Below are 14283 nucleotides of genomic sequence, written 5' to 3'. Positions count from 1 at the left end.
TTGCTTTGTTTACCACTTAAAGTTAGGAGAGTTTTCACTTTGCAGAAACTCCCCAGCTGGCCTGGCCGAACTCTGTCATTTTCACCGGCTTTTTTATCCAGACAAAAGCTGTTGTTCAGCGTATATATAATGTGCATTCATACTAAATACATAAATATAAAAGATTGATATATCCCCACCACATCCCCTATTCCCCATACTACAACTCCTGTCCTCCCACTACATCCCCCGTTGCCCCACAATAGCTCCTATTCATTTCCCCACCACGGCCTCTGTTCCGCCATCAAGACCTCTATCCCACTCAGCCCTTGTCACCTCACCACTGCCCCTACACCCCATTTCAGTCACTATCTTCACACTACAGCACCTATACCCCTTTGTCTTCAACCATAGCCACTCCTGCCCCTCAACAGACCTGTTGTCTGTTTTGGGAGAGACAATGGCTAGCACCTCAAAATGCACACTACAGTCCCATTCATTGCACACATACATTACAGACCTGATTCCCCCATACATTCTCCACAATCTCAATGTCAAGGAGCACACAAGATAGCCTCAATTCCCCACACACTCTGCATATACATGTTCTTCCCAAAATACACACTATAGCCCCAATACCACAAAAAGCCCCTATTTACATGTCCACACACATACTACACAGAAAACAGCCCCATCCACACCACACACATACCCCAAACCACACAAGCAGCATGTCCCCTATGCTTGCAACCCTAACCCAAACAGCTTCCCCAGAAACAAGCAACACCACACGTAGCCCAACTTCACAAATACAACACAACAAGCAGCACCCCACGCTCGCAAACCCACAAGCAGCATCTTGACAAACCTCGCATTAACGCATTCATTGAGAAAATTTGCCTTGGGGCAGTATGCAGGGTTAACCCTGTCCAGGATTTGGCGTAGCAGAGCAAATGCAGGGTGGTGGCTGCAGTGGGGGTGGTGGTTCCTGTTGCACACCAGGTAAGAAGTAAAACCATTCCAAAACTGTAGTGTTGTGGTTCTTGGTTTGTTCCTTTAAGTGCTAGTCTTTGTGTATCTTAACCTTTATCGACTGTATTTTGATTTATTGACATGTTACAGTTTATGTCCAGTTTTCTCCCACCAGTTCATTCTGATATACTGCCTTGTTTTTGCTTTTTTTTTTTGCTTTGATGCTAAGGAAAAAACAAAACAATATAGAGATAATGGCCAGGGCTGTTTATTATAATGGGCAATGGCGTAAAATGTAAGACTTCAAAACAGGCACATGCAAGTTTTTCAGAATTAAGACTCTAACAAAACATGCAATACCTCAGAATACATGATAACATAGTTTATTGTTTAAATAGGACATACTATAGAATGGTATATTTCAAATACTTTATTATTGAAATGTTTTATACAATATAGAGTGTAGCAAAATATGTATAAAAGCAGGCCACTAGCTGTCTGCACTTCAAGGGAAACTAAAGTCACCTATACAACTTTAGCTTAATGAAGCAGTTTTGGTGTGTAGATTAGGTCCCTGCATTCTCACTGCTCAATCTTATATCTTGCCACAGAAGGATCTAAAATCTGCTTTGGTAATTGTAATAAGCTTTATGTATTATTTTCATATTGGGTAAGAGAGCATATCCTGTATGTTTGTCAAGAGAAATGATACCCTAAAAATTAAAGGAACAATCCGAGCACAATAACCACTACCATAACCACTACTGGTTATGGTGCCAGGAGTACCCAGGTACCTTCCCAGAGTTTGACAACTTACCTCGTTCCTGCTACTCACCTACCTCTGCCTCCACTGGTGCCACTGAGGTAAGCCTGGCTTTACAAGGCTGTGCTCATTGGCTGAGAGCTCTCCGCTGACGCTCTCAACCAATAAGCTGACCCTGCACGGCATGACTTAGCAGAACTAATGGAAGCTCTTTTCAGTGGCTTCCAGCAACAGTGGAGGGGGCGACACACAGACTGAAGGAACCTGGTAAGGTGTCAAACTGTTCTCTTTTTCTACTTGACTACTATTTTGGTACGGCGTATGGGTGTCCTTGGCACCATAACCACCCCAGTGGGTTTTAGTAGTTATGGTGGTTAGAGTGGTCAAATAACGGATTGAGAAAATTACAACCTACCGATCAAACATGCTTTTAAAATGCAGGGTGATATTACAACGGTATTTATTACTGTTTTCTTGGAGGGTTACTGTCTGCACAGCCTGCTGGCTCCTATTTTTATTTTACAATTACCTACAACTTTCATCTCTTCTGTCATTGACCAGAGCAAGAGGACCAATGTTAAAAAAAAAAAAAAACCATAAAGTACGCATATACTTTATTTTAGTTAGAAATTTGTGCATTAGATTATTTTTATGAATTGATTTATGTTGCTTCTATGTTATACTGCAGCACTGTCATACCACAGCACATTCGTGGAATAACATATCACCCATAGCCATCACAAAGTCCTTTGAATCATCTGTGGCACCTACAGGATCCATAATTTCTTTAAAAAATTTACTTCTTGCATTTACAAAACCAGTATTTTTTCTTGTTTCTAATTAAATTTTCTATTTTAGCTTGGAAGTGTAGTAGACCTATCAGGTGAAAGACACGGAATATATGATATGAACTTTAAGCCATTTCTTTTCCATATCAGTTATTTATTTATTGTTAAACTGGAAGTAAGTATCTTAACAACTCTGCAGACATTCAAGGAAACATTCTATATATTCATCATCCTGCAGTAGGAAGCATCCTGGATAAGTTAGTTGATATTTTTACATACAGTATAAGGCGGAGTATCTTCTTATCAAATCAAATGGTAATGGTAAATTTTCCTAGAGATAAAGCTGGATCATGGAACCTTATTTTCAAGGCTCCCTCTTTGTGAGTGATATTTCACCCATTTTCTACATTATCAAACATTTCACAGACAATATTGCACTATTATGTGTTTTATTTTGCTTTATCTCTGGGAAAATGTACCATTACCATTTGATTTGATAAGAAGATACTCCGCAGTATACTGTATGTAATTTCTGTTTTATGTGAGGGTAAAGGGTAACTCACAAAGGTGTTTTAGAGTATCTCTTATTATTTGTGTGTTTCACTGGCAATAACTTTCTACCAGTTGATATTTTTAGTATGTAATAACAACTCTTACTTTTTAGGGCATAACTTCCCTTGATCACAATAAAGATAAACAATTTGCAAAGCAGCTAAACAATTGTAAACTGACAAACAAAAGGCAATTCCACTTTGCAGTTTTTGTCTGACCACTTGCCAATAGCAATAGTTGACAAAGACGCACAGTTCTCTTGCTTCCCACCATCAGGTTGTTTGGTGATTTCAGTCTCCCAATGTTTAAAGGTGATACGGGTTCCGGTCATATCCACCCAGTTGCCCTCTGTTGCCATATCATTGATGCCAATCCAGATCTCTGCATTGGGACCTATACTTTTGCGGACGTAGTCATACAAATCATCGTTTTCGTCTCCATTGTCTGGGGTGCTTAGAGTTCCCCCTTGTGCAATACATACATCGCTAGCCTGGTGGTACATCTTTGGTTCGGAAAATGACAGCAAACATTTGTTATGTGTCTTCATACCCTTTAAACAAACTACAAAGACAAGAATAATACATTAATTGCATGGTGAATGGCATTTATGACTGAACACTGTTGTACAATACAACCTAAGGTTCTTAGAGCCTAATAAATCCTAATAAATTTGCAAAACATTATGTTTGTAAAACTTGTAACATTTCAGACAAGTTGTCCCATTCTTGCATGATCAATTAACACAATATGAATATTGGAATGGAAGGATTGTGACTTGTAGATCCGAGTTATAATTATAATGGAAGTTTGAACAAAGCTGTTAAGGGACTGGAAATAATTTAGGCTCAGGCTTATTCAAACCCTATTCCAAGCACTATTAACATGTGCCAAAACTCCATTGGCTTATATATGCTATTTCCCATATGTGGATAGATAGAGGAGAGACATGTAGCAAGGGATCATATTTAACTCAGAAGCATCCCTGTTTTACAGACTTTAACAGAAGAGGAGTTTGAGATTACTTCAACAGAGCAGCACTTACGTGTCTGCAATGACTGTTGCTCTTTCAGAAGATCCAGCTCTTCTCGAATGTTCTGAATCTCCTTCTTCAGCTCTTCAAACATTTTCATGCTAACTACTTCTGCTGGGTAACCAAAGAAATGCATTAGAATAATCAGGAATACAAGTACAAAATGCTTATTCATCTCTGGACATGTAGACACCAATACAGCTACTTCTCCAATTGGATCATACTATGCATCAGTCACATGTCATGAACAGAAAATTATATTTTTAATATAACATGTGCAAGGACTGCAGTTAGACATGTGTAGTTATCCCTTTAGACCCAGTGCATATTTTTGCAATAAACCCCCACCCAAAAAAATAAACCACTAGTCCCTATGCACCACCCCTAAAAATGATCACAGGAGTGGTTACCTTTGCTTAGAATGAATACCACCAAATTAAAACATTGGGATAGAGGAAATGACCACTAAAGAGCCATGACTTTTATAAGTGATCATGGTGATAGAAGTCTGCATGTACAGTGTTTCAGCTTGAAACACTGCACAATCTGAGATATTCAGTTTAAAATGTCTATCACCAGCATGCATAGCGCTCTATGACGGATGTGGTCATCTCCCTTCCAGGCAGTGCACATGCAAGGGAAAGCTAGATCTTCCCCCTCTCCGTTATGTACAATGTATTTTTTAATATTTAAGTAAATGCCTCTTCCACCACCCCTGTCTATTCCCCCATCTCCAGCTGCTAGCTTGTGTATGCGCTCAGAGCCAATGAGCGTGTCCAATCTAATGCTTCTCTACAAATTCAAATCTCTATAGATATGGAGCTTTCTGCACCATGACCCTTCTCCATTAGCCACAACTTTCCTATGCCTCCCTACCATTTCGATTTCGGCAAAATAGTCAAAAAGGAACTGTCCCCAACAATCATAGCACAACCAGATCATATGGTATGTTCAGGGCACTAGGTCCCTTTAGGGAGCACTGAACAGTGCTTCCTTCATGCCCTGCTATTAGTGGGCTGCCTAGAATGATGGACAGACTGATCGGCCATTAACTCAGGTGGGCCTACCCTGTTACTGGAGGAAGGTCCTTCCCTTGTGTGTGGAGCTGTGATGAAATTGCATCACTGGTCCACCCCTTTGCCTCCCTCCTACTAGCTCCAGATTCTTAAGACACCAATGTTGGGAGGTATGCTTTCCAATCTAGTAGACATGATTTAAAAGTCAGGATAACCAATGATAGATCATTGGTAAGCTGACTTGCTGATGGGAGTCCGCCTCACACCTAGTCTTTTTCCTCTTATTATCTGCACCGTGTCCCTATTAAACAGCTATAAAATACTAGATAATGAAAGTGCAGGGACTGGAGTCAAGTCAGCAGCTCAGCACACTGTCTGAGTTCCAATTTGTACATTCCAATCCGGACATTCCAATCAGATGCATTACAGTTGAATCGGTGCCCAGAGTATTCCTTTAACCCACTGCTATATTTACGAGGTTCCTCTTGAAAAAACCCTACACCACAGAATGTATTTAAAAGCTTTCACACTTCCCTCTCTCTGGTGCTATACTATTGTAATCTCTGTCATCTCTTCTTAAAATGAAACTGTGCCTCTCGTTTCATGCTCTATTTCACTGTCAGTGCTAATTTATAAGTGTTTAAATTTAAAATACATACGAGTAAATGTCTTTTAAAGGCTTCCAGTAGTATCTAGTTGATACTGATCAAAATTTGGGTTCTGCTTATTCACAACTCAAAGGGACATTATAGTCACCAGAACAACTACAGCTTAATGTAGTTGTCCTGGTGAGTATAATCATTCTCTGCAGGCATTTTCATGCAAACACTGCCTTTTCAGAGAATAGGCAGTGTTTACATTGCCCCATAGGGACACAACCAGTGGCCACTCCTCAGATGGCCAATGGAGGTGCTTTGTGGGGCAGTTCTGCACAGTAGGCAGCACTGCCAGAGACGCTGAATTGTCCTCATAGAGATGCATTAATTCGATGCGTCTCTATGAAGAGGTGCTGATTGGCCAAAAAGGTGTTTGGCCCCGCCACCAGCCTGCTTCCTTGTTAATTTCAGGTATTATCTGTCTAAAAATCTGCAATTCTGGTGATGTCACCAAGGAGATGGATTGGGGACAGGGACAGTGCTGGCAGACCCACATGGCACTGGAAATAAGGTAAGTTCCTCACCCTATATTGTTCCTTTAACCGTAAAACAGAGGTTAGAGGTTAAAAGTTATTACCTACAGGAGTTCTTCTGAATAAAGTTAGTTTGAAATTCCTCCATACAGTTAAGGACATATTGATGCCTAGTGCCTGCTGTTATCTATGTTGTACTGATAAAAAATACTGGGTAAAATGTCCCATATGAGTAATGTAGTATATGCTTTCTCTACTCTTGACAAAGGTGCATCATAGCTCTGAAACGCGCGTCGAGGAGGACGCCATTATAGGCGATTTTTATTTTATTAGGGTTTCCTATGGGCTCTGCCATCATGTACGTTGCCAGGATAGTAAACTTAGCTTCTTTATTTTAGAGCTGCCTTGAAGCAGCTAGAGAGATTTGGGGGGGTGTTAGGATCTGTGTGGGACTTTTTCCTTTTTTTTTTATATGGTTGGGATTTACCTTTACCTCTAAGCACCTCCCATACCAGCCCGGGTATGAGAGTAAGGTTTATGCATTAGGACCTTTAGAAAGGTATCTCAATAGAGAGTCCATGGGGTATGCTTTGACACTGGTTTAGGTGCTTTCAGACACAGTATTTACCTAGGTTAGCTACCTGGACTAATCCCAGATACCGCTCATATATATTTATTTTGATCCAGCCCTTCTGGATGACTGCTGTCCTATTTTTTTTAAAAAAACATTTTTACCTTTCTCTTTGCAACTATAATCAGGGTTGTGGTTTGTAGTGGGGAAGGGGGTAGATAATTATTGCCATGAACTCCTACCCTCCTGTTTTCGCCTTTAAATCCCATATTCACCCTCTTTTAAGTGGAGTTTGGTCTAATTATTAAGGTGGGGGTGGCGATTTAACACTCCATACACCTACCCTCCTGTTTCCTATAATCAGATTCTACTAATATACCAGTTTACTTCCATTATCTCTATCATTGTATCTACCCATACATTTTATTCACCTTTCTGAATATCTCTAATATTCCCAATATCTCTAATTTTCAAAATATATCTAATTTTGTATCTAAATGCTAAGCTTTATTCTTCTGATCCCCATAGACTGCTGCTATTTAATTGGCTACATTTGAGCCTTCCACTTGGAATAACATTTTATTACTAAACAGCTGTCTTTCTTGATACTATCTTTCTACTTGGGTTGATCAAGAATTAGTATATTTTCTCACGCTTGCTGTGATTGATATATAAAAGCCAGATAGGCAGACCCCCTAGGTTTCTCCGTTTTAATATTACACTTTCACAAGTCACTTTTGTGTTTTTCACTTTGTATTTTTTTTTCTTTTTCATTATTATCTAGATATGCCCTTTAAATACAAAAAAAAAGTTTATATTAAATTTTTTTGTTTCTTACCAATTATAGTGGATTATACATGTTACATGTGGGTAATCTAACCTTTTTTTGAGAATCGTTACCCAAAGTCTTTTGACTTGGGACCCCCTTTTTTCAAAGAAAGATTTGTTATCCTTTTTTTTAATTATGCTTTCTCCCTAAATATTAAAATATAATTCTTCAATAACAGTCTGTTTGCCTACAGTTCTCAAAGGAAGGCTTGGTTGCAATAACAGTTTTGTACCCCAAGTCTTCATTTGAAAACTGCAGGCAAAGAAATAAATGGAAAATGGTTCTTTGAATAACATAATTTTTAAATAACTGGATTATACAGAGATTAAAAATAGAAACTGTTATTGGGTCCTAGGCTGGCTGCAGTGGTAAATATTTCACATCATTACATGTGCCATTTCTTCTTGTACTTTTCCATGCATTCCTTTATGGTGATGTCTAGCTGAGAGACTCCAAATTGTTCTATGATCTGACACGAACAATGCAGTTTTACCTTCTGTACATGATGGGTCTGGAGTACATTAGAATTTGCACACAATACAGAGTGATTAGCGTCCTGTATATATGCACACATACAAATACACACATACATGATAGACACCCACTTATATGACAGACAAACTGATAATTCTAGTATCTTGTAAACAAATTTTGGAAGAATATTTTGGGAAAATCTTTCCTTTATCAAGTCTAAAACCTTTCTTTAGTCTTGATAAAGGAAAGTTCTCTCTAAAGCTTGTCATTCATGTACGTATGTGCTCAAGATTTCCACTCACACTCATCACTAGCCACTGGGAAGTAAAATAATTAAGCTGTGCAGAGCAGTGGTGTATCCTGGTTTTGTGCTGCCCTGGGCATGACAAAACTCAAGCGCCCCCCCCCCCCCCTTCCCCTGCCACCCCCTTCCCCCGCCACCCCCCCTTCCCCGCCTTCTAAATACACACACACATTCACTGACAGTCACACATACACGAGATAACAGACATACACACTCCCTAACAGACACGCATACATTCTCACTAACAGACACACACACACACTAACAGACACACACACGTACACACACTCACTAACAGACACACACACACACACTCACTAACAGACACACACACATTCACTCACTAACAGACACACACACACACACTCACTAACAGACACACACACATTAACACACTCACATTTTTTTTAAATTAATCCGCCCAGCCTCCTTACCTTTGGGAACGTCCTTGGTGCAGAGTGAGTTTGCTATAGACCATTCAAACTTGCAGTGGCTTGTAACTTTTAAGGTCTGGCTAATAGTTCTAATACTAATATGAAAGCCCTGATATATAATACTATAATTATTGTAAAACAAGGGAGATAAGGGACATATGGTTGCAATCAAATCCTTCTTGGAATAGTATCTAATCAATAGATCATGATTGCGCAAGTTAAAATTATATAGTATTGTTATGATTAAAAACACATTTAAATTGATCTTCTTCCAAATTAAAAAAGCACAAAAGCTAAGCTAATGAGTCCTATGTTATAAAACATGGCACTGTATACAAGAAACTTTGAATGGTAACTGTCGTGTATTTCATCTAGCAACTCATGCGTATGGCTTATTGCTTTCTTTTTTCATGGTTTTGTTGTGTTTTGATGTTATATAAAAGTAAGCCTGGCCATCATTTTTTAGTGCAAAAGCTATATATGCCTGACTATTAGTTGGATGTCTATTCATGGAACAATTCTTAAAGGAACACTTCAAGTGCTCAAACCACTAGTGTTGTAGTTGTTATGGTGCCAGGAATGTCCTCCAAGTGTAAGTATTCAAAAGGTTTAAGATCAGTTTGACAACTTAACCTCAATCTGCTGGGCAGCCCTGTGGAGGTAGCTCCTGGCCTAAAGTGGAGGTGCACAGTGGACTCCAGGGAATAGCTTATTAGCTGAGAGCACCCAGCTGACTCAGCCAATGAGCTCATGAGAGTTAACAAATTTTACTTGCTTTTAGGCTCTAGTCTAGAAGATGTTACTTGTAGTGTTTCTTTAATTATTATTAGCATTTATATAGCGCCAGCATATTCCGTAGCGCTTTACAATATTATAAGAGGGGGGATTTAACAATCAATGAGACAATTATGAAAACTTACACGAACAATAGGTTGAATAGGACCCTGCTCAAACAAGCTTACAGTCTATAAGAGGTGGGGCATAAAACTCAACAGGACAGGAGGTAGAAATCAAACAAGGCGGAGCGAAGCAGAGCTGGAGGAGAGAATAGAGTGCTGCCCTTTAGGAGAGAGCAAGAGACAGGTATGTGAGATAGAGGCAAGGCCGGTGCAAGGATTTTTGCCGCCCAAGGCAAAAGTAAAGTTTGCCGCCCCCCCCATGTGACATCACAATGCCCCACCCATATGATCTGCCATGTTAACTAACGCCAGTGCTGCAGTGCCGCCGTGTTTACATTAAAAGGCCTGCAGGGACAGGCTATAGACACCAGAACCACTACATTAAGCTGCAGTGGTTCTGGGGACTATAGTGTCCCTTTAATGTGAGGTAAATTAGAGATTAGTGCCACGAATAATATACCAGATTGCCTACTTACAACCAGATGAGGATGATGATGGGCTCTAGCTGCAGTCTGGTGTAGAACAGGGTCTCTGGAGGCTGTTTGTAACTGTGGTCACAAAAATCAATGTTCTGGGAGAACGGGAAGCAGCTCCATTTTTTGGGGGCCCTTTACACAGCTCAAGGTCTGGGTCCCAGGGTCCACCTTCATGTTCCACCAATGTGTTTTTTCACATTGCGTGGAGTGTGTAGGGGATGTCCTGATATGTGTGTAAGGAATGCATTGTGTGAATCTGTGTTTGTAAGGGCTGCAAGGTGTGTTTCTGTGTATGTACGGGATGCAGTGTGTGCGTCTGTAAGGGGTGCATTGAGTGTGTGTACGGGGTGCATTGAGTGTGTGTAAGGAATGCATTGTGTGTTTCTGTGTGTGTAAGGGTTGCATGATTGTGTGTGTGTGTGTGATGGATGTCAATCTCTCTCCCTCCCTTGTCACTCTCTTTCTCCCCCTCCCTCCCTTGTCACTCTCTTTCTCCCCCTCCATCCCCCCCTTGTCACTCTCTTTCTCCCCCTCCATCCCCCCTTGTCACTCTCTTTCTCCCCCTCCCTCCCCCCTTGTCACTCTCTTTCTCCCCCTCCCTCCCTTGTCACGTTCTTTCTCCCCCTCCCTCCCTCCCTTGTAACTTGCTTTCTCCCCCTCCCTCCCTCCCTTGTCACTTTTTTTCTCCCCCTCCCTCCCTTGTCACTCTCTTTCTCCCCCTCCCTCCCTTGTCACTCTCTTTCTCCCCCTCCCTCCCTTGTCACTCTCTTTCTCCCCCTCCCTCCATTGTCACTCTCTTTCTCCCCCTCCCTCCCTCCCTTGTCACTCTTTCTCCCCCTCCCTTGTCACTCTCTTTCTCCCCCTCCCTCCCTTGTCACTCTCTTTCTCCCCCTCCCTCCCTTGTCACTCTCTTTCTCCCCCTCCCTCCCTTGTCACTTACTTTCTCCCCCTCCCTCCCTTGTCACTCTCTTTCTACCCCTCCCTCCCTCCCTTGTCACTCTCTTTCTCCCCCTCCCTTGTCACTCTCTTTCTCCCCCTCACTCCCTCCCATGTCACTCTTTCTCCCCCTCCCTCCCTTTAAATCCCCTTCCCCCCACCTCTATTGTAGCGTGGCCGAGCTCTGTATGGTCCGTGGGTACAGGGAGCTTTTGTTTCCTGTACCCGGCCAGACTAAAAGGAAGTGCAGACTCAGTGTGCACTTCCTGTTAGTCTGGCCGGGTACAGGAGACAGATGCTCCCTGTACCCGCGGACCATACAGGACTCGGCCACTCTACAGTGATGGAGTGACAGGAGGGAGCGCTGAGCGCTTCCCTCCTGTCAGCCCCTCTCCTCGTGCTGCGCCCGGGCGGTGCGCCCTCATGGACGCACCAGCCCGGGCAAAGCTGCAGCTGCCTGAGGCTCTCTACAGAGCGCTCGGGCAGTTGCAGCATGAGGGGTGCCAGCGCTCCTGGCGGCGCCCCTTCCCAAGGGGCGCCCGAGGCGGCTGCCTAGTCCGCCTAACAAGTAGCGCCAGCCCTGGATAGAGGTTAGTCTGGGAGGCCATAGGCTTTCCTAAATATATGGGTTTTAAGACACTTCTTAAATGATTGAAGACTAAGGGAGAGTCTGATTGTCGTAGGCAGGCTATTCCATAGGAATCGAGCCACCTGCGAGAAGCCCTGCAAGCGCGAGTTGGCCGTCTGGGTGCGAGTAGCGCACAGGATAAGGTCATGGCCAAACATAACAGGTGATAAATATATTCAACCATGACAGGTGCATTCTGTGCTGAGGTATATTGCCGTAGATCTCTTAAAATATTTCAGATTGAATGAAGATTGAATTTAATGTCTTTATACCATTCTTGTGTACTGCTCGGTTTACTATCCATGTAATGTGGTACTATGAATTATTACTGCCTGTAAAAATAAAGTAATTTCAAATTAATAGCCTTTTTCTTCAATATTTAAAAAAACATAGATTTCCCATTGTGTTGACTCGGTTTCCTAAGGAAAGGGCATCTTTACTAAGTACCTTAGTGTTTACAGCTATTATTGAGCCAGTTACTTTCTCTCAGCTAACACTGAGTACCATGGGAGGACCTGACAGAGAGGAGGGGAAGGGGTCCAGGCGGGAGAGCCTTCGACTCCCAAAAGCTTCAGCCAACAGACTGGACTCAATGGAAGCCACCTTTCTGCCCCTTAAAGGTAAGGAACAGGACAGTGGCTAAAAATGTTACATTTGCATATGGGTCTATCTGTGCGTCTGTGTATCTGTCTTGTATGTGTGTCTGTGCATCTATTGGTGTCTATCAGTGCATTTCTCTGTTTGTGCGTATCTCTCTCTGTGTCTATGTGTGCCTGCACATGTGTGTCTATCAGTGCATTTCTCTGTTTGTGTGCATTCATCTCTGTGTCTGTATCTATCGCTATGTGTCTGGGTATCTGTATGACTGTATGTGTTTGTATGTGTCACTGTATCTATATGTATCTGTATCTGTTTGTCTGGTTGTGTATCTTGCCTGTATGTGTGCCCCTGCATGCCTGTCATTGTGTACCTCTGTGTATCTGTATGTGTGTCAGTGTTTGTATTTGTATGAGTGTCATTATGTGTATGTCTATGTGTGTCTGTGTGTGTCTGCGTATCTGTCTTCGTGTCCAGATATCTGCATGTCTGTTTCTTTGTATCTGTATGTCAGTGTGTATATCTGTGGGTCTGTTAATCAGTGTGTGCATTGCAGTGTATATGTGCTTACATCTCAGTATTCAAACTCCAACAGTACACAAAAATAAACCCCTGCATTCATATGTCAATACTAAATACACACACCCCTACATTCAAAGGCAAACACTACACACAAGCAAACCACTGCTTTTTAATGGCAACAGTACATAAAAACACTATGCACACATACACCCCTACATTCACATACATTCTCCATACCAAAACAACATAATCTCTCTCTCTCTCACACACACACACACACACACACACACGTGCAGAAACAGGCCATTATATTAATTATACAATTATAAATGTATACAGAAAGGGTACACATAGATTGTAAACTCATCTAAAAATCCCATTTCTATAATTGTACAGTGCTGTGGAATATGTTTACTCTATATAAATGCTAATAATAAATGAAATAATATGCTGCAAATCCTGTGGATTATATGTTATAACGTGTGATATAAAAGACATGTTAATTTACTAAACAGTGATTTGCGGTGAGGTATTCACTACACGTGTCACTCTACTATTTTATTTATTAGTTACATATCATGTTTAATTGTTATATAACTAGCCCACTATTTCATGAAGATGTATTCTACTCTTACACATATTTATGTAAATTTCATTTAATTTTGATTATGTACCAAACGGTGAGTTTTAAAATGAATAAATTCCCAAGTTCCTTTAAAAAGTACAATTTTAGATGGGCAGTTCTCCTTTCCAAGAGTCCAAGATGCCACACAACCCATACAAACAAGCATTAACCTATACTTACCTTTACTGGACTGCCTTTGTTTTTTGCCATTTTGCTGAAAAGTGATTTGAACAAAGCAGAAGACGCACAAGAACAGACAGACTCCTTTGAACGCCATGGTGCATCCAGCCCTTTGAAGCTCAAAAAATTCTTGCACTTTCTTTAATACGCCTATAATGAAAAACAGGCGGCATGCAAACTCTTTCCAGATCCCAAAGAAGGCTTTTTCCCAAAACCGTAGGCTTGGTGAGTGACAACAACAAGCATGGTCAAAATATGTATCTGTACAATAAATTGTTCCTATGGAGAAAATACAGAAAAATTGTTTATTAAAAGTAATCATATTTAACATTAATATGTTATAATATAAAACACAGAACTTTATGTTGTATAATGCAGGCTTCAAATTTCTATCATTAATTTTTATTTTTTTATTTCTGTGTTTATTATATTTATTTTTAATTACAATCCGTTGTAGTGCAATACTGAATTAAACTTCCTGTAGATAACTTGTGTGTCTTTTTTGTTCTTTCTTGCTGAGACTAAATATACATTAAACACAAAATGCTGGGTTCATTAGGAGCCAAGGAAATTCTATTT

General features: G+C 40.9%; 1 protein-coding gene across 2 annotated transcripts; it reads right to left on the bottom strand.

The window, feature by feature from the left end:
* Window positions 1–1203: 1203 nt before the first annotated feature.
* Window positions 1204–13804, bottom strand: CLEC3B (C-type lectin domain family 3 member B). Of its 2 annotated transcripts, none has more exons than XM_063452100.1 (3): window positions 13705–13804; window positions 4097–4198; window positions 1204–3615 (listed from the first exon to the last, which is right to left on the bottom strand). In XM_063452100.1, the coding sequence occupies exons 1-3, from the start codon at window positions 13799–13801 to the stop codon at window positions 3215–3217; spliced, it is 600 nt and encodes a 199-aa protein (XP_063308170.1). In that variant the 5' UTR covers window positions 13802–13804; the 3' UTR covers window positions 1204–3214. The 2 variants fall into 2 exon arrangements, with proteins under 2 accessions (XP_063308170.1, XP_063308171.1); XM_063452101.1 differs by having other exon boundaries at window positions 4097–4195.
* Window positions 13805–14283: the final 479 nt, after the last annotated feature.

This window comes from Pelobates fuscus, chromosome 4, assembly GCF_036172605.1.
Source record: "Pelobates fuscus isolate aPelFus1 chromosome 4, aPelFus1.pri, whole genome shotgun sequence".
In the NCBI taxonomy this organism is placed as follows: domain Eukaryota; kingdom Metazoa; phylum Chordata; class Amphibia; order Anura; family Pelobatidae; genus Pelobates; species Pelobates fuscus.
This window is presented reverse-complemented; position numbering and strand designations above follow the sequence as displayed.

Bases quoted from the DNA above. Each gene is read 5' to 3' on its own strand.
- CLEC3B (XM_063452100.1), bottom strand. From the start codon at position 13,801: ATGGCGTTCAAAGGAGTCTGTCTGTTCTTGTGCGTCTTCTGCTTTGTT. The intron at 4,199-13,704 runs GTAAGTATAGGT...TTGGTTACCCAG, and splicing joins ACAAAGGCAGTCCAGTAAAG to CAGAAGTAGTTAGCATGAAA. The intron at 3,616-4,096 runs GTAAGTGCTGCT...TTGTCTTTGTAG, and splicing joins GCAACAGTCATTGCAGACAC to TTTGTTTAAAGGGTATGAAG.